We start from the raw sequence: 20,206 nt of genomic DNA on the forward strand, positions 1-20,206 counted from the left end.
ATTTTCTTCATGATATGTTGCTGTGTTTCAGATGCAGGTTGGTAAAAACTTGGGCCACATCCCGGTGTTCCAGCTGTTGCTGAGCAGGGCCTGTACAGAGCCAAGGCCTTCTCTGCTCCTGATGCTGCCCAGCCAATGAGCAGGCCAGGGGTGCTCAAGGAGGTGGGGAGAAACAGCCAGGCCAGACCTCAGGGCACCATGCTCAGCCATGGCACTGGGGGAACGAAAGAGAAGGGGGCCAGCTCAGGGTGACAGAATTTGTCCTCCCAGGACACCATCAGCATGACAAGCCCCACTATCCTGGAAGGGGCTGCATACCCACTTGCCACTAGGCAGGAGTGACTGCATTCCTCACTTTGCTTTGCTTGCACAGACAGCTTTTGCCTTACCACATCAGCTGCCTGTATCCCAAGCCATGAGTTCTCACACTTTTACCTTTCTGATTCTCTTCCCCATCCCACCTGGGGAGAGAGGGTGAGTGGAGTTTTTGAGGTTCTGAATGGGAGGATTTGAAGAGCAAAGGCTGGTGTGACAGGAGAGGTGCATCTCGGTGAATGAATGTCATTCCATTCTGTGTGCATTAGGAGGAAAACTTTAATTTCACAGACACACAAACACACAGGACTGTTTCCCATGTATCATCAGCCAGGCGTGTGCATGCTCTTAACCCTCTGGTCATTTCCCTGTGTCACAGAGCCTGAGCATGGCTGCGGGGCCAAACATGGAAAGCTTGCCAGAAGAGCAGGCAGGCTGCTAGCAGCAGCTGCATGGATCTGCTCTATCAAGAAGCTGTGGAATTGCTTAGTTGAGAGATGGGACTCTAAAGCATCCTGTGAAGCCGCAGCTTGGAAGGTAGGCAAGAATGCAAAAATATTAAAAGTAAGGGGAAAGAGCAAAGCTTTTTGTCCCTTATTTGTTATAACAGGGACTCCTGGAATATGTGTTCTCTCTCCCAGTCAAGGCTGTGTTAATCAGATCTGAGACAGCTTTTCCAGCACACAAATTGCTGTTCGTATACCGTGATGAATATTAGTGCTATTATACCGCACATTTGGAATTATGGAAGCAGGAGAACTTGACTGCAATCAAGCAGCACTTGTCCCTAAATGTCATTGCTCACCAAAAGTACACGAGCTCACGCAGATGTGTACTATCAAACATAAAACACAAGGTCTTGGTCTGTGTCACAGGTGCAACACTGTTATGTGGCGAGATGGCATGGTAACCAGCACAGAGTGGCTAAGACAGGCACCAGAGAAGCGTCTTTGCCATGTAAAGACAAAGCATAGTTCAAATACTTGAACTATTCTGTCAGCTCGGTTATCAGAAGGTGAGAAAGTCAGAGGTCAGACTCCTACCTTTACCTGTTTCACTGGTGGATTGTTAACTCCATCATGCCTGAAGTGACCTGGGGACTTCAGCACACTTTTATGTCCTGGCTCTTAGATATCTCCAGTGGACATCTCTTTGGGTGCACTGTAGCTGACGACTGGATTTTTTCCCATATAACCCAGAATGTGGATGGGCAGAAGAGGGTGGTTTGCTGCATGCCCAGGTTCTGCCCCACTGTGTATTCAAGCTATAATTGTTGATTGATGTGTAAAGTATTTAGACAAAAAAAAAAAAAAAAAAAAAAAAAGGACAGGCACAAATTTCTAACAAGTAATGTAATTTAATGAATGATATACTCTAGAAAATAGAAACTACCCAGATGCTGGTTGACAGGTCTGTTTGGGGTGGGGGAAGGCCCTTGCTTGAACACACAATGCCTTGTTTCAATTCTTTTGGCAGTATTCATAGTAGCTGGAAACAATGAAACATCCACATATTGAAAGAGACACTAAGGGGAAAATTTTGTCTTAATTGTGGTAGGTATGCAGAACGTCTTCTCACCCTGTCTCATCAGGTGACATGAAGGGCTCAGAGCTCACCAAGATGTTTACAGATGATTCATACCTAGAAGGGATAGACTCAACCAACTGTAAGTACCGTAGTTCAGTGCTTAAAAATCATCAGAGACGTCTGTCTCACTTTGCAGAAGATTTTATGAACTCGGTGTTATTGCACTTCTTTCTGTGTGCTTTTCTGTATATGTTGTGTCTCTTCCCTCAAGGTCTGGCTGCTAATTCCAGGGAATATGCTTTTCAGAATGTCACAATACACTGTGTACAACTCTGGGTCTATTTTGGGCTTGGGCAGAGATCTTGTGTTGCTTGCCTGTTCAGTGACTGAGTGCTGTAGCAAGTACACATCGCTGAAAAGTGCAGTTAGGATTTTGTGTGCAGCCTTGTAAGGATCATCTTCAGACTGCACCATTGCCTTGAGCTCCGTCAGGGTGTAGCCATTGTAACGCTTGCTGTCTTCTGCCAGGGGCTGCACTGTCTCACCAATGTGTCTCACTTTCCACTTCAAGCATTTCAATTCTTCTTTTACATCTTCTAGTTCTTTCTCCATGGCTTGGAATTCCTCTGTGGTTACAAATCTCCTGCCAAGAAAAGAAGCGGCAGACACAGTGTGGAATTCAGTGTCTCAGTGGGGTAAAATCAGGCCAACTTGCATGGGGTCAGGCTACAGAAACTGGGGTTTGGAAGGGAGATACCTGCAATGTCACTGAATAGAGGGTGCTCTAAGAGGGTGCTCCAGCTCTTATTTGTCAGACTTCACAGTAACAGCCTATTTTTTTCTGTTGCTGTGAGTGGGAAGTTTTTTCAGAGCCTGATCATGCTATTGCTCCCTATAGCTACCTGAAAGGAGGTTGCAGGAGGTGGGTGTCAGTCTCTTTTCTCAGGTGACAAGTGATAGGAAATGGCCTCAAGGTGCACCAGGGGAGGTTTTGACTGGGTGTCAGGAAGAATCTCTTCATAGAAAGGGTGGTTGTGGTTAGGCTTCAGAATGGTCTGCCCAGGGAAGTGGTGGAGTCCCCTCCTCTGGAGGTAATTAGGAAGACTGGGGATGTGGAGCTTAGGGACATGGTGGTGGTTTAGTGGTAGGTTTCTAGTGCTAGGTGGGTGGTTGGACTTGGTGATCTTGAGGGTCTTTTCCAACCTAAATGATTCCATGAATCTATTGTCGAGGCTTTTTCCAAAGTCCAGATGGACTGAGTCTTTATGCCAGTACTGGCGCTTAGTTTAAACTCTCTTGCCTCCCCAGGGCTTAGTACTTCTATACTAATCCAAATGTGATGGTGATTGAATGTGGGGCACTTGTGCCACTTGAAATGGGAACATAATTCAGTAAGATTCACCTTGAAGACCAAAACTAAATGGTAACTGTATTAGCCCACTAGAGGATAAAGGAGGAATGATGGTGGGGGTTGAGCTATATCATGGCGGTTTTGCTTCCCAGGTGGCTGACTAGTAATGGGAGAGAGATGGATTCTCATTTGAAAGGAAATGAGACACATTTATACTGTTTTGTTCAAGGAGCTGAGGTTGACAACCTGGCCCAGGCATGGTCCATACTCAGGTCTGGTTAGCTAAAAAAAAATGTGAAGGAAAATATAATGTTTTTGCAGGGTTGTGTGAGGGCACAGGGTAATTACAGGAAAACAAATGTCGGAAACATTTAAATTATAAAAGATTTAAATTGTTTGATAAGAGGTTGTTAATGATTGTGTTTCATCTGTACTAAGTTGAGTCATTTGAGGACTTAAACATTTGTATGATCTGGTTACATACCTTTCATGATCAGGATCTTCCAGATCTGATTCAAACCCCTTTCCTGTAGTTTTTAATCCAGTTTTAGAAGAGCCAGGAGATTGGGAACTATCTTCAGGAGTCATTGTTGCTGAAGGCCTTGTGCTTTTCCTGGTTGGGGTCAGTGTGTAATCTGATGCTGAAGCTTCTAAGCTGTGTGCTGTGTGAGGACAAAAGGTATAGAAGGAAGTAGCATTGATCCCTGGACTGACTGGAGAGGAGTCAGAGTATTGCTGAGGCTTGGCTGAGCTGGGTGTTAGACTGAGCCTGGGGCTGGATGGGCAAGATGCTGCAATAGTCCTTGCACCAAGTGGGCTGGAACATGAAATTGCTAAATTTTTATTTCTTTGCTCAAATGTCTTGGGGCTTGGTGATTCTCCTGGGGCCAATCTAGTGATGGAGACGATGTCCAGCTGGGTTTGATCCTGAACCATGGAGATCTGTCTGGTTGGTTCTGATGAAAGTGAAGAGCTGCTTGATATGTTGCTGGAAGAGCTTGACGTAGCAAATGGGGGTATTTTCTGAGCATTATGGTCACTCCTGTTCTTCTGAACGCTAGTGACATTTAGAGCTGGGTGTTGTGAAGCCCTGAGGAAAGACAAACACACAGTTTTTCCTCTGGACTGGCCTAATTGCTTATAGAGCAATTTTACTTCTATTCTGGGACAATTTTAGGTGTATATCCCATAGCTGCATTTGCCTATGGCCTGATTTGGTTCTCATGTCTGTATAAAATCCTCTGCTTCTGATGACCAAGAGCAAAGTATTTGAGAATAAGGCACACAAATTCATGACCAGTTTCTCCCTGGTGCCAGCTAAGCTATCATCAGCGTAATCACTGGCATGTCAGTGTTCTCCTTCTCAAAGTCATAGTGCTCTGTGAGAAATAAGGATTTGGTATTGGGCAAGGACAGGGAAATACAGCAAAGGGAGAAAGTTTCTGGCGTATTGATTGTGACAAATTCCTGTAAGAATGCAAGAGGATAAAACCTGACTTGCAGGTTGTCTCAGCACCTGCTTTTGATCATCCCTGCAAAGCATGAAGACCAGCCCTCAGCTTGGACCCATATGCTTTGGTTTCCTGGTAGCCCTGCATGGTTGCCCAGTGAATCATGGGATGAATAAACAGGCAAGGTAAAAATAGAAGAACTGCACAGAATGATATCATTGTTCCTGTAGTGACATTATAGGACATTTCCTTTATACAGCTCAGAGTGCTATGGACTTTTCCTTCCACCCTAAGTCGTAAACTGTGCAAAAGGCTGACCAGCTTTTAGGTGACTGTGAATGCCAATTGCATGGCATTCCAGACTGCCTCACCTGAATACTGTTTTCTGTACTTCTCTCCTGGCTGCTGCTGGGAAGGAGAAATCCCAATGCTTTTTGCTATATAGCTAAATCTGACTTAGTTTGGCAAGACTGATGGCAAGAGAGGAAGATGTACCAGTGTAAACTGTAATTGTTCTCATGGATAGTGACTACAGCTAGAAATGATTTGACCTTGATAGGGAACATGATCACATTCACTGGGCATCTCACAATTCATAATTTCTGAGAAACAAAGGGCATGACAGACTTCTGTAGTAATACCAGCTGCCAGCTGAGTCTTCCTGTGCATCTGGTATGTTCATGTTCCTTTTGTGGTAGAAGATAGCAGAAAATCCTGGTCTGGATATGTTATATATGAGATCTAGTGTTGTTCTGTTAGTAACAGAATTAACTGCATGTTCACTTCACCTTTCTCACTGTCAGATGCAATTAAACCCCATTTTTAAGGCCCTAAAGGGCAAGCCTCACACCTATTGGCTTCAGTAGGGCTGCTGAAACAATTTAGACCTTTGCTAGATCACAGAATAATTATCAAGTTTAAATCAAATTTAGAGTTTTTATAATTGGAAGAGCAGACAGTAGCAGAGCTACTGAATATAAACAGAGCCAAAAGGCAGTGTAATATGAGTTAGCAGGAGAGTAAACAAGGCCAAAGTTGGGGGAACACCCTTCCTCACAAGTCCTTGCTTTCAAAAACTGACTGAACAGGGGATGTGAAGACATTTCCAATGGCATAATTAAAGATGCTACAGAGCTGGATCTAAGATGCAAAACAGACTCCCTACCTACAAGGTCACAGCCCTCATCCAGTGCAGCAGAGTTGAGGAGAGAGGGGTTTGAACTCCTGCTGCACTTCATTATCAATTCAGATGTCAAAGGAGAACATGACATGTTCAAAGCCAAGGCGCTAGGGATGAAGCGGTCTTTGCTTGTGGCACGCCTGGAAAGCTCTAACTGAATCACAGTTAGGAAAGGCAAAGCCTTGGTGTTGCTGGAGGAAAGGTAAATTCTGGATGCTTCTGCATGTTCCTTGCTCCCCATCCCATCTCTTGACAAAAGGCTTCTCTTTGCTCATAAAATAAATGTTTTGGGATTTTCTAATGCAGCATTTTTTTCTTGGGTTAAGTCCTGCCCGCACACTATGTGTAGCTTAAATGGGCTGGAACCCTTATCAGAGATATCTCAGCCAATGGCCTAGGACTGTGACCATCCTGGGATCTTGCCATTACTTAGGCATCATCAACAATGCTGTTTTTCCTTTTTACAAAAAAATTGCATCTTTAGTAAAATGGAGAAATTGTCATCTTTTCCTGTTCTTGGAAGTGTTATGCCATCATAAATAGAAACTTCAAGCAGCTTCACAATGCTGTCTTCTCTAAACCAAATTTGAACAGAGTTTCCAGCTTCAGAAGTGAATCCCAACACTTAGTCCTCTTTACTACTTGTAATAAGTGTCTTTTTTTTTTTTTTCCTGAGGCATCCCAGCCTATCACTACGTATTCCTTACTAATATGTGAACACATTTTACAAGCTCTCTCTGATAAGCATAATTTGTAAAATTGGCCACCTTTTACCAGTTTCTAAAGTTAGGGTTTATTTGCTATTTAAATTAAAGCATTATTAGTAGAAAGACTTCCCTGAACTAATTCTCTTAAGGGCAGTGTTACAGAGAATATTTTAATTTTGGCCTTCAGTATTCCGGTGTTCTGACAGAATTTATGGCTCAGTCCTTAAACAGCTATCCAGGGATCTGAAAAGCTTTAGAAAAGCTTTTATACAAAAGCTCAAAAAATAAGGCTCTATCAGGTGCTTTTGCAGAGGACTGGATTTTTCTATACTAGTCTACAGTTCGTTTTTCTGAAGGGGTTTAGAAAGACACTTCTTACGATCTTATAACTCTGCAGTTAATACTTTAATGCTTTATTCAACTCAGAACATATCTGCAGCTGAAATGCAGTATGATGCCTGGCAACTCTCAATGATATAGGTTCAAAGGATAATTCCAACCATTTTGCAGAATAAACTCTAAGACAGATTTTTTGAATTTGTCGACTCATGGTTTTGATTCAGGTCACTGAAGATGCGTTCCTTTCTTCACTACAATACCCCATGTTCAGAAAATACTTTTTGCTGTGGAAAAGTGGAGGAAACTTGTTCTGACGATAGCAAAACTCATTTTAAGAGAACTGAAATGAAGATACATTCTTCAATTTTATATATATATATATTTGTCCTGAAATATCTTGTACTGTAAAACTAATTGAACATTAAATGAACAATAATCCTTGCTTACATTCTGGAAGAAATATAACATGCACAGTACATGTAGCTAAAATGCTATTTGGGTGCATATGCAATCTGCAATACTTCTCACATCTTTAGCAGTGTTGGACGGGGCTGGTTTTTGTTTTGTTTTGTTTTGTTCTTTATAGTTCCTGGATTAGCTGTAGAAAATGGTACATTTACAGGAAGATGATACTTAAAAGAGTGTGACAAAAATCAGTTTCATAACTCATTGAAATTTCTATATGAAACTTCCCAATTCACTAGTGCACTGGAAGAAAAAGCAAGTATTATAAACTATCACTTTCTTTTACTTTTGTATCCTTCAATTTTCACTCTTCCCAGTGCTTAACATGGGACTGAATTTACATTTATCATTATGTTTCTCACAGGAACAGAGGGACTAGGTTGCTTAAGGAGAAATCTGGAGTTTGTTAAAGCAAAATGTCAAGTCTGGATTTTAGCAGAGGTAAATGAAGACAGAACTGAGACTTATAACTTTGGAGTTTTCTTGTGGGCAAGGGTTTAGACAGGACTAAAGACAGGACTGAAATTCCATTGCTTTCAGTATAGCAAGACTGGTTCTTAGGTCTGTAACCATAGTGCTTTATCAGAGGGGATTTTTTTTTTCACTTGTTTTTATGCAGTGAATCACTGTGAACTGAATAAATTACAGGAACAATCTCAGGACTTGGAGTTGAAATCAATGCTGACATGAAACAGGAAGGTGATTGCAGCTGTCATGTGCCTCCACAAGGAGAATCCTTGACTCAGCTTTGAGCCACATTTCAAACGCATCAAGCCCTTGTTGTCTGCCTTTTTCCAGCCCTGTGCTGCTCAGCATATAAAGCATGTTCCCTGTTGTTAGAGTGACCTTGTCTACCGTCTGTGCCTTGCCCTCTCCAGCTGAGCTTGTGCAATATACTTTCTGTAGCACTGAATTCGAAGATAGATGAAAGTTTCTTGCAAACCCAGCACTACCTTGCTTCTGTGACTCCTGGAACCAAGAAAAAGCAGCAGATTTTCATTTTTATGAATCATTCTCATCATATTTTAAATCTAGATTGCTTCTGATGATCTTGTTTGAATAGAAAAAGATGACAATATGCTTTAAATTGAAGCACTGAGAGGCTGTTTGCATAAATCTTACTGTAGACAACCAGGGGTAGGAGGATGGTGGAAGAACTGTGGGATGGACCCTGGGGAAATGACTGCAGGTGATGATATGAGAACAAAATGGATTTTTTTCAAGGCCTCCTCTCATTCAGGTGACCCTCTAAAACGCCCACACTGAAAAAACAATGACTATCTTATTTTAATGATGAATGCATTTTGAATGGTCTTTCATTTTTCTGCAAGAAAAGGTGGTGTCCTGGACTCTGGGTTAATCTGCCTCAAATAGCAGCCAAGGCTTTTTGACACAGGCAACAAGCAAAAGAATGGAGAATATGCTATTTCCTGCTATTGGCCCTTCTGAGCTACCTGTCACCTCTTTAGCTTTGCCACCATATCCATTCCTCCTTGTTCGTTGTGTCTCCTGCCTCTTTCTTACCCCTTGTTCTACATCTGTTCTCTGTACCTCTCCCATCTGCCCTGTGGACCCCAAGCACATTGATCAAAGCAGCAGGCTCATATTAATGCCTAGTGATGGGAGAGGATTGGAGGAGAGAGTGGAAGTGGTATGAACATACAGATGTCTGAAATCAGGTATAAGTAATAACAGTAAGCATTTCTTACTCACAAATAACTGCAAAACAATAACAACAAAGATATCCTGATGTGAAACTTCTTCTATCATTTTTGTATAGCAACTGCCCAACCAGTGCATCGAGATCTCCGAGCCCTGCACATCTGATAGAAAAAGTTGAGACCTGCAAGGTCAAAAAAAGACAACAAAAAGGCTACTGAGAGTGTTTAGACATTTGCAGTGGAAATGGTAAGTTTGGTACAAAAAAAATAGGGCTGGAGTTATTAGGTGTATAAGTGCCAGTGCCATACATTTGCAGAGGAATCCAGCTCTGGGAGAGCAGAGGATGTCAATTTATAGCTAGAGCTCCATGATGTTGTTCTTAGCCCAGCTCAGGCAAGTTTCCCTGTTAAAGGAAAATTATGGTTTAGTGATGGACATTACATGGTTTAATGTATAATTATCAAGACTGGCTGTTGCATTACTCTGATCAAGACTCCCAGAATCAAGCTTCTGATAGATTTATAATTAAAGGCCATTTTTCAAAATGGATGCTTAGTCTCCTAGCAGAGGAACCTGAGATCTTTGAGACCTGTCCTGTCCTGAGGCCGTGTTACCTGCAATCTCACATTTCTCCTGATCTGTTCTCAAACCTTTACTATCCTCTCCTCTAAAGTCACCTGTAGAGTGGGTGTTTGTCTTCTATGATTGCTCAGCCTTGTCCTTTTAATCTTTTATGTAAATGTTTTAGCATTTTGCTCTACAGTGGCACTCAGTGAAAACCCTCTCTCTATACAAGATCCAGATACTCAGTTTTGTCATTGTGTAAGGACAGGAAAAAGGATGGTATCTGAATATGAGTGAATATTCTTGATATACTGTCTGGTTCAAATTAGAACAACCTTGGAGCATTTCTAAGTGAGATCAGCTGGCAAGTCCTCCAGGGAACGAAATGCCAGTTGAAGTGGGCCGCAGGAAATAGGTTCTGGTTATACCTCCATGTGTCCTACTGGTACGGGACAACCTCTGCGTGAAGACTTCAAATATGAGTCATATAAATATAGATGGACTGGCCAGATCTGAAAAGCTGTTAAAGGTTTAGCTTGTGGTCTGTGAAGCTCTGGCATGGTGTCTTGTATTTGTCTATAAGGCTTTTCCTTAAATAAATGGTCTTCAGTCTTTTGAAAAGTCACCACAGTTTGTTACTGAGTGTGTGGATGATCAGTCAGTACCCTGCTTTCTCACCTGGATCAACTAGTGGGGGTGAAAATCTAATATAATTACAAGGTCTCAGATTTATTTGTGATATTTTCACTCTTGGCTTCAGTTTGACCTAGATACATTAGCTGTCTTGCTGGCTGTGAGTCTTGTTACAGAGCTAAGTAATAATCAGCTACTGATAGTCACATTTTCCAATTAATTCAATTCCTAAGTTGATTTATCAAGAGATTTATGAACTGGTCCAGGGAAATAGCTCTGTATAGTGAGTCTTTCATTCTGGGAAGTTCCAGGATTAAGATAAATCTTACTTCTGCCATTGGATTTAACATAAATATGGATGGACTCCTGTGTAGGTTTTGTGATGAATTTTGGCCATTTTATCATGAAAAGAAGGGGTGACAGTTCTGTAGCTATTGTATATCATAAGATAAACCCGCTGCCAGTCAAATGAAGAAATGAGAGAAGTTTATGCTAAAGTATCACTCAGAAAAAGGGAACCAGAATGTTCTGGGAAAACACTTGAGGACAAGATAGCAGGAGGAACTAAAATGAACTTATATTGACTTGGAAATTGTGTTGGATTTACATCTGCTCCTGGAATGGCAAGGTGTGGTGATGTGCAGAAATTCTCTTTTTCAGATGTATTTCACATCTACTGACTTTTCTCTCCCATCCAGAACTTGCCCAGTTCTGTGTCTCTTTTAACTGAAACACTGTAATGGTCTTTACAAATAAAAACACAGCATTGTCTTGAAGACTGGTTAGCTGAAATGATGCCCTTTGTATAATGCTCGTATTGCTACTATTGCTTATTAGCTTAATGGTATATGTAGTTTTTCCTGTTTGCTTCCAGAAGCAATTGCCTGTATTTGAAGACACGGAGATGAACACATAGAATGAAGCACACCAGATGATTTGGATACCTGACTTCTCATTTGCAGTTTGCTTTTACAGATCTGTCATCACAGCTGTTGAGGTAAGCTTCGTGTCTTTCAAAGGGAAGTACTGGGCAGGGCTGAGCAAAGGACCAACAGAGCCTTGGTTCTATTCTTTGGAACACTTCATGATGTCAAGAATTATTATTTGTTCTTTGAAACAAAAACCTTTGGACAGTCATCATAATAAAATAAGCACATTTGAGCACTAGCCATTAGCTTGATAGGGAGGGAATTTTCTCGGGAAATATGACCCAGAACAATTTCATACTAATAGATTTCTTCAGGCCTGCGAAAACGAAGGATGTGGATCTGCCTGTGGAAAGTTCTACAACTGCCATGACATTTTCAAGGAGCAAGAGTTACCAACTGAGCTGATGACAGAACAAGTCTGTGAGCTGTACTACCACTAGCACATCTCTGTGGAGACCACCTGGAGAGCTGTTCCAGCTGGTCTGATGAGGAAGTAGAACCATTAATCATTAGGCTTGTGGACACCAAGCTTCCATGAGTATGTGGCTGAGATGTGCATCTCAACAAGACAGAAACAGCAAAATGCTACTTTTATTAGCACAGACTTAATCCTAGAGCTCTGTCAAGCGAGTCACTTTCCCCATCCTCCCTCCTCCTGAATGAAGAATCATTTGCTTTCTTTGCAAGGAAATTGATGGAGACACAATGCCTCTTTCCTGAAGTAAGTAAAAAAAAAAAAAAAAAAAGTATAGTATTAAGAGCAGGACAGGAGCCATCCTCCAATATTGCTCCATACATTGAACCATTGTTTCCCATAGCTTAAAGCAAGATTTTTTTTTCTTTTTCAAATGATGAATAAAAGCATAACAAATTTCTGAGTAATGATTAATAGAAGTGCAAACAAAAGGCATTAATTATATAAATGTTATTGTCTATCAAAGCTGCTTTCAATCATTTTTATATTCAATAGCATGCATCATCATAAAATGGTGATAAATATAGATGAAAAATGGTAGTGATAATGAAAGTTATACAGGTGTAAATTATAGCATATCTTTAAACTACTATGAAATCACAGCTTATTGAGATAGCATAAAATTATAGGATATATGTGCAGCCTAAATTGAATCCTGGAGAATTTTGTACTCTTCATATGCTAGTTGATTACTGTTTGGGCAACATTGTCTGGGAAACTTACAAACCTCTGTTTACAGTGCTTCCTACTCCAAACCTTATTCTTAACTCCAAGAAACCAGTTGTGGGGACAGTACAAGCCATTGTGTGCCAGACATATTCAGAGCCATAATCACTTACTATTTGGGGAGCAGCTATGGAGGCACTGTAACCTCAGGTCCCCAGCCTCAGCCCTCTCCTCCTCAGTCCTGGAAAAGAGAATATAGAAGTAGCACCTTTAACAGAAACCAAGGCTGCTCCCAAATGTACAGAAATGGAAGGGTCAAAAAAAAATAAGAGAACATCATACCTGGGCTCCTCCATCTATAGCCAGCCAGGCCCATTATGGTGATCGTAACAGTCTCAGGAAGGACTCAGTTCCATTGGTCTTGTCCCTCTCAGGGGAAAACTTATGTAAAGAGGCCATGGAGAATAGAAATGAGGGGCTCAGGGCTGCATCTCTCCCATTCTTTCACTTCTTAGGATGCATTTAAGCATCAGGGACTAACAGCATTGTATAGTACGTGTGTGCTGGGAGTAGCTATGTTGATAGTGTTACACCATTTAAATGCCAGTTTGTAATTTTCCAGAAGGAATAGCTCTGCAGATAGACCCTCCTGTGTTGCAGAATAGTGTGCAGGATAAAGTACAGAATAAATTCAAGGCAGAATGTTACACTCATCCTTGTGTGCTAATCAAAGGTGAATAGTCAGATGTGAAATTCTTATTGTTGCCCATGACAAGATATTGACCCTGTAAAGAGGAAGTACTGCAGGTCAGTAGCTTAAAACCTGTTCAAATACCAAGGTGACCAAAGAAGAAATCAAAGCAAGAGTCTGACATATCTTTTGACAATATGATCTGCACAACATTTTTATGTGAGTACAATGATGTTAGAGAAAGAAAGGTCTGATTAAGGTACATTAAATAAATGCACAAAAACTAAAAAATTGTGCTTAAAAATAATGACTTAAAAGTAAATTTGGATTCTCAAAGGGTCAGGAACAGTCCTAATTTATTACTTCTGCAATAATAGTTTTAGTCCTGACATCTGTTTCAAACTTCTCCCAGCATTTGAAAACTACATTTTCTAGCCCTCCAGAGACAGTTTGTCTGCATTGGTATCCATGTCAGTTTATACTCACTTCTAGTTAGAATTTCACCAGTAACATCTGCCTGATGTTTCATCAGTTTGCAGATCAGACTAAGGGCTCAGTCAGCAAGAAAAATGCTGTGAAAATAGCTCAGTACCACAATGGGTTTTGATGGACAGTTGAAAGTTGGCAAAAACTGGATGGATGAATTGACTGTGGAAGGTTGAACTTCCCAGATTTGCTTGATAAATTTGTATGCTGGCTTGACAAGTGCTGTGAAGTGAGATTTGCTTCACAGGGAGTAAAAGGATGGGTATCAGACTGGTGGCAGGGCCATGCTGATCTCTTTAACCTCTCTCTGAGAGGTTCCCTCTCCCACCAGTGCCAGGGTGGGCTGACCTCCTTACCCCATCTGCAGTGGCAACAGGTCCAATGGGATGCAACACTTCTGGCCTCACATGGCCTGACCATGCCTGGATGAGTTTTCAAAAGCTGCTGATCTTCCTCCTCTTGCCAACAGTAAAAGAGGTCACTGGCTAGTTCAAGTTTACTCATATCATTTCAATAGCTTTTTATTCCTTGATTAGGTACTGACTAGTCCCTCTCCATGAAAAGCTCCCCTGAATTTGATTTCTGCCCTTTCAGCCCCCCTATCTGAACCCTAAGCTTCAGTTCTCCATACTCTTATCCAAAGCTTCCATATTCCCTCACCCTAGATCCTCCTCTCTGCAGCTCTGAAGGTCCTTCCCATGTGCAGCACAGCTGACGTAGTTCTTGTGGTGTGGAGACCGGTGTTCACAAGCAGCAGTAATGCAGACAGGGTAAGGCTCACATGCTATGAGGAGGGGATGGAGTGAGCTGGTGGGGAGGAATGGGCTGGGGACTATGTAGCTCATCCCCTGCACAGGTTGTGAACACAGTGCACACTTCTTGAAACAGGAGCCATCAAGGGAACATCATCTAATACGTTGCTAGTTAATCTTCAGTTGGGGTCTTAGGGAGTCCTCAAGAAAAGCTGGTGCAGATGCATATGGTTAAAATTAAATGAAATACAGTGAGGTTATGTTTGGAAAAGTACTTTCAGGAGGAGTGTTCTGTTGTCTTTTTATATTTTTTTTTATTCATAAAACAAATGTCTTCTCTGGGAACAAGGGCTTATAGATATATATTCCAACAAAAAACTTACTTCAGACAAAATGGGGCTAACTCTTCTTCTTCCCTGTCTCCCAGATGATGAACTGCAGCTGTGGAGACTGCTGTTGAAGCTTTAACTTCCTCCAAAAAATATATATTCCTCTTAGAAAACTGCCCGTTGAACTAAGTCTTTTCAACATAGAGGCTGTTTGCATGTGTACAGTGGATGCTGAATGCGTACTGAGGTAGAGAAACATGCAAAGAAGAGGGTAGTAATATATACAAAGCAAGTGGAAGGAAGAGAGGCTGGATGGTTTTATTTAAATGTTTTGAAAAGGAACATGGAGGTGTAGGAGTAGGAGGGAAGGTGAAGTATCCCTGGATATATGCACAGGAAGGAAGGGGAGTGTAAGTTATTTTCTATTTGTGCAAAAGAACATCAGATTAGAGGAAGTCATGTGCTTGCTGAAACTGTTGGCACTTCCTTGGTGATGCAAGGAATCTGGAAATATGGTGCTACTAATCAGTGTTTCCAGCACCCCTGCATTCACAGAGCATACCCAGGTGATGCTGACCACGAGCATGTTAACTTAAAAAAAGAAAAGCCTGCAATGCCACATGGCTTTAGATCTCTAGAATGATCCCATGGTAATCCTGCCTTAGGACTTGTTATTACACACTAATATATGACAATTAAAATAATACAAAATAAAAATAAGAAGATCGTAAACATGAAGTACATTAGTTGACAGTGAATATACAATCAAGCATCAACAACATAGTAAGAATGCTTTAATTATCAGTCCAGAAATGTAAGACATTGGTAGCCTAAATGTGTTTGCTGGGAGGTCTGTGTAGTGTCATGCTGCAGGATGAACAGGGATGTGGCAGAGATGTGCTCTGCATGAGAGGCCTGAGAGGTGCTAGGTCTGTGATAGTCACTCTGAGGGGTACATGTGCGGTTTGGGGGTACATGCCTCTATCCCATGGATGGGAAGAGGATAAGTGCCATGCAAATGTGTATTTTTGGCTACCTTTATGAACAGGAATAGTTTCATTTTAGGGGCCCGTTGTGGGACCTCTCATTGTCTGCTGCGGCAGCACATGGTCTGGGGATGCCACATGCTAGGGCTGTGTTTGCCAGGTGTGTGTGAAAGAAAGTGGAGGATATGGCCAACTAGTGAACTGTTCACAAACTCAAAAGGAGCAAGGAAGCTGGAAGGACAGAATAAAATATACAGCCTTGTCATAGAGCAAGTGGTAGAGACAAGAATATTAAACACAGGTCACCTCTCAGCAGTATGAAGGCTGTTCCATACATATGTTGCCCAGTATGGCACTTGTTTTGAGTCATATATATATAATGAGAATTAAAAAAGACAAGGATTTATACTGGCCAAAGTGTCTTTTTGTCTTGGGCATACATGTGCTAAATACCCTGTTAGTTGCATGGCTAAGGCGAAGCCTTCCTCCCAAGAGACATGAACAAGCCTTTGGGGCTGGATTCAGCTCGTCATGCTTGGTGGGCCAAGCTAAGTCATTGACCTGTTTATCTAGTGTGTTGGTGTGAAGGTCTCTGAGATTACAGCTCCAACATGAATTTGATTGGCAAGTGTTATGTGATATTGTTTTACTTGTACATAAAAATGGCAAGTCTGTGTAGTATGGAGCATGCAAGAATCAAAATCAAGCCACACAACACAGATGTGGGATAAAGAGGGTTACAGTCCCCTATGCAGTTTTTTTTTTTTCCTATTTACTGTTCCAGAAAGGGCAGCAGTGGTATCTTATAAAGTTTCCTTAGCATTTCCCAATATGAAGCAACATATTCTGTTGCTTACAGTTCTGCTGGTCTCACATCTGCCATTCTCAGTTCAATAATTCAGCTATTTCCCCCTCACTTTGTGTTTCTCCTGAGACACACAGGGACCACTTCCCCTTCACTGTCTGTACTTTTTTTTACACACAAAATGTTTTTAAAAACTCGCTGTTGTCTCTAAAAGCAAAATTAGGAAAGTCATGGTTGGTTGAATCATTTCTTTGATCCTTCCAGATTGTATGAAATGTAGAGAGAAAATCTGGAATTTGGCAGAGAAGCAATTGTAACAGCAGAGCCTATTAGTTAAGGTTGGCTAACCAAAGGAAAGTTATAAGCAGTAAGGTCTCTAGTTTTTCTGCTCAGGAGGACTCCTCAATTTGCTACCGAAATGTCTGATCATGCTAAATTTCCTGTCTCCTCAAAGCTCCCCAGCCACTCTTCCACCACTGAGAAACTGCTACATCAGTCAGAAGAATGAGAATGAATCCTCCCTATGTTTTCTGCAGCCAAAATCTCTTTACATTGCTACTAACAATAGGCTTTTGGTGAGGATTCTCTGCACTTATTAGCTCCTTGTTGCATGAAGGCACACCTAAAGAGCCGATCAGACATTCCCTGTTGTCTGAGGTCAATGTTTTTGTGTTCTTTACATTCTGCAATGTTAAGCAAAGCTTCATGTGAAAGAAGGAGGGCAGCAAGTGCAGAAGTACAGCCTCATGGGCTAACAAAGAGTACAGAGCCCTAACTAGTAGAACTCAGAATAAATTAGCATACTTTCTGACAAGGCATGCCTGTATCCTAGTCATTAACCCATACTGCCCTTCAGAAGGACCTTGCAAAGTCCAAGGCCTTTTCTGTGCTTTTTATTGAATAATTATTCCATATGCAATAAACTAATTTATATTATATGATGTCAGCACCTTCCAGAGTGGCTGATCTGCATCCCATCTCTGCTGCCAGCAAGCGTAATTGCTCCAGTAGCTCATGTGGGCTGTCTCCTCAGGCACATTGTAAACCCCACTGGTGACAAGCACAAGGTGTGTGTTCTAGAGAAAGGAGAATAACTGGTATAACTGATACATTGCAGATGGTTATGATGAGTGAGTAGCAAGGTGGAGACTGCTGATAAGTGTTTAAGTTTATGGGCAATGATTTTTGAGTGTAAGTGCAGGGGAAGGGAATGGGAAGGCAGGATTAGTGTGTCACAGACCAAATATAGAACTACACAGGAGGCCGAAGAATATGTGGGAGGTGAGCAACATATGTGAGGGGGAAGACCAGTGTATATACGATAACTGTGTGTTGACAATGTTTGTACCTCTACCCCTGTACCCCTATCCATACAGAGGAGGAGGTAGTACTATAGGGGGTGCTGGGCATGCAGCAAGAATATGTAGGGTCTGGGTGGCAGAAGAGAGTGATAGCTTTTCTCTGGAGGTCAGGAGATATTTTGTAAGAAATGGAAAATGCCTGTTAGAGGTTTTCCTAGTGATCCTGTTCTTGTCATACTGGTAAGCATGCTGCCAGGCCAAGGAAGGAGCAGAATATGGACCTTGTGTCTCGTGATGAGGGCCAACTGGCCACCGAGCAGTTGGCTGTGCAGAGCCACAGCCACAGGCCTGTGCCTTGCGTGGTGGGCCCTGCCTGGTGATGGTCACACAGCGTGGGGCCAGCAGTGGGATGGGTGGGCCATGGCACCTGCAGGCTGTGTTCGTAGACAGTGTAAAAGAGTGTTACTGGGCCTTCAGAGCTCAAATGGAATTTGAAGTGAACCTAAGACCCCTGGAGCAGCATGTGTGGCAGTGTGGGTGTTTTTGCAAAGGAGCATGGCACCGCAATATGATATGTGCACTATTTTTGTGTGGAGGAGCTCAGGAGGAGCCCAGGATGGGTTGTAGCATGTGAATATGGAAGATGGCAACTCAAATGTAGCCTGGTGGTGGCTGGAAAATGTCTCAGCAACTACTAGATCTTTAGGGAGGTGCCTGTGACATGCTCTGAGAAAGGATGGCTGTAACAGTTGTTATACCCCCACAACTTTACCTTTTCTCAGGGAGGGAAAATCTGATTGCATTTGTAACATAGCTTCTTACGTATTCCTATGAATCAAATGCATTCTGTAAGGACTTATCAGTCTTGTGTTTTAATGAGCACATACGAAAAGGCAGGCACTGGGACATCACAAAATTTAAGTAAAAACAGATCAATCAGGATCTTTTGCGTCTCTCTTTAACACACATCTCTGCGTATCTCAGAGACTTTGCCCACATGTGCTGAAATGGGCGAGAGCCTAGGTTTTCTGAGACTTGCAGAGTCCATGAAAACCTCCACTGACCGAGAGACTGTCTGCACTGACCTTTCTCTGAAGTACTTGATGGCTTCCTGGTCTAGGAAGTTCTGTTCTTCTCGAAAGCCCTGCTCAAAGATTTTGCGCTTGTGTCTGAACTCAATGACAGTCTTAGTGTAAGAGTTCAAGGTAGTAACGGAGGCCGCCATGCAGCAGGTGAAAGAACCCCATGCCAGACTGTGGAGAGAGAAACCAGCAAACAGAGCTGGGTTAAGACAGCAGCTCATGTCATATTTCTGAAGCCAAGAGACACACATACACAGGATGTGACTAGGCAGGTAAGTCAGCAGTGACAAACCCGTCCTCCTCATCTTACCTCCAATGACTTGTGGCACATGCTCAGGCATGCAGGCAGATGCTGTGCTGGGCACAGCTTTAATCCCATGGACGAGTGCTAATGTTAGCACTCGGGGCACTGACAGAAGAGTCTGACATGTCTAGCTTTCCTTTTGAAATGTTTGAGAGCCTAGCAGACAAGTGCTAAAATGTATAGAGCAGAAATGAACACCTGGAAGGAGTTGTGCAGAGAATTGTAATACCCCAGGGAGCATGTCTTTTGGGCCCCTGGAAGGTCTCCAGCATCCATGGGAGACTGGCTCCAGAGCTACTTAGTGAATAGTTTCTATTTCATTTTGCCTTCCTCAGACTACTGTATTTCCATTTTTCCTGGTTCATGGACATTTCTAGCATGCCTGGCTTATATCCAGTCTCTGAAAGCCTGACCAGATTAGAAGACAGCACTTCCATTCTGTGGAGACATCCAACCTGAGGGCAGTGCTCCAAGCAAGCAAGTGGTATTAGCCAACCTCAGTCAGCCAGTGGCAGGACACCTACAAGTGACAACCAGGAGCATGGGGAGACGGGGAGAAGGAAGATGGAGGTAAAAAAGTGACTGTCCCAGTGCCAGGCTGGAACAGCAGTGTTAGCCTGGGTCTCCTGGCAAGCAGAATCCAGCTGGGAGCTGTTCCGCTCACTGCTCATGGGTTAGGTTTCCCTCCTGTGTGCCTTCTGCCTCCAGCCTTTGCCTGATCTTATGTTCAGATGTAGCTGGGGGGACTCCCAGGCCCAAGCAATTCAGTTTTTTTTTCAACACGAAATTGGAGCACAAACAAGGCACTGTTTTCCCCCCTATTGTTTGAAGGACTTATCCTTGTTCAGGCTCCCCTCCCATCACATTCAGCCCATCAGCTCCAGCTATTTCATATTGGCTTAATCACCTGTCAGCTACACACTTTACCTGCTCCTTTCTTTCATCCTTTCTATAGCCAATTTTAATGTTGATATAAATTATGCAGAACAGAAAAAATACAACCACAGTAGCATTATCTCATAAATAAGCATTATAAACTGAGCTCTCAGCATGAACTGTTTTCCCCTGAACTGTTTCCCAAACTGCAAATGTTCTGCAGACAGGGAAACAGTCCTTCATTTCAAATTAGACAGCACATATTCATGAACTGAAAAACCTGGGAAAAAATGGTTCAAGTAAACAGAGATGGCTTATTTCAGTGATTTC

At 42.3% G+C, this 20,206-nt stretch overlaps 1 protein-coding gene and 1 long non-coding RNA gene across 4 annotated transcripts in view; one reads left to right on the forward strand and one right to left on the reverse strand.

Annotated features, from left to right (window-relative positions):
- Positions 1-1,652: 1,652 nt before the first annotated feature.
- The window catches only part of GSG1L (GSG1 like), a 62,606-nt gene continuing 44,052 nt past the window's right edge, over positions 1,653-20,206 (reverse strand). For 2 of the 3 annotated variants that reach the window (XM_068699162.1, XM_068699161.1), the window contains 3 exons: positions 18,700-18,867; positions 3,678-4,283; positions 1,653-2,485 (listed from right to left, as the gene is read on the reverse strand). In XM_068699162.1, coding sequence (XP_068555263.1) covers positions 2,059-2,485; positions 3,678-4,283; positions 18,700-18,867 — 1,201 coding nt within the window. In that variant the 3' untranslated portion in view covers positions 1,653-2,058. The remainder of the gene's footprint in view (positions 2,486-3,677; positions 4,284-18,699; positions 18,868-20,206) is intronic. The other variant, XM_068699163.1, reaches the window with a different exon arrangement.
- Positions 1,858-11,813, forward strand: LOC137864733 (uncharacterized). The gene is made up of 3 exons (XR_011101609.1): positions 1,858-1,981; positions 9,116-9,243; positions 11,069-11,813. It is a non-coding gene; the product is annotated as an uncharacterized lncRNA (long non-coding RNA).

The sequence above is a fragment of the Anas acuta genome, chromosome 15 (genome assembly GCF_963932015.1).
Source record: "Anas acuta chromosome 15, bAnaAcu1.1, whole genome shotgun sequence".
In the NCBI taxonomy this organism is placed as follows: domain Eukaryota; kingdom Metazoa; phylum Chordata; class Aves; order Anseriformes; family Anatidae; genus Anas; species Anas acuta.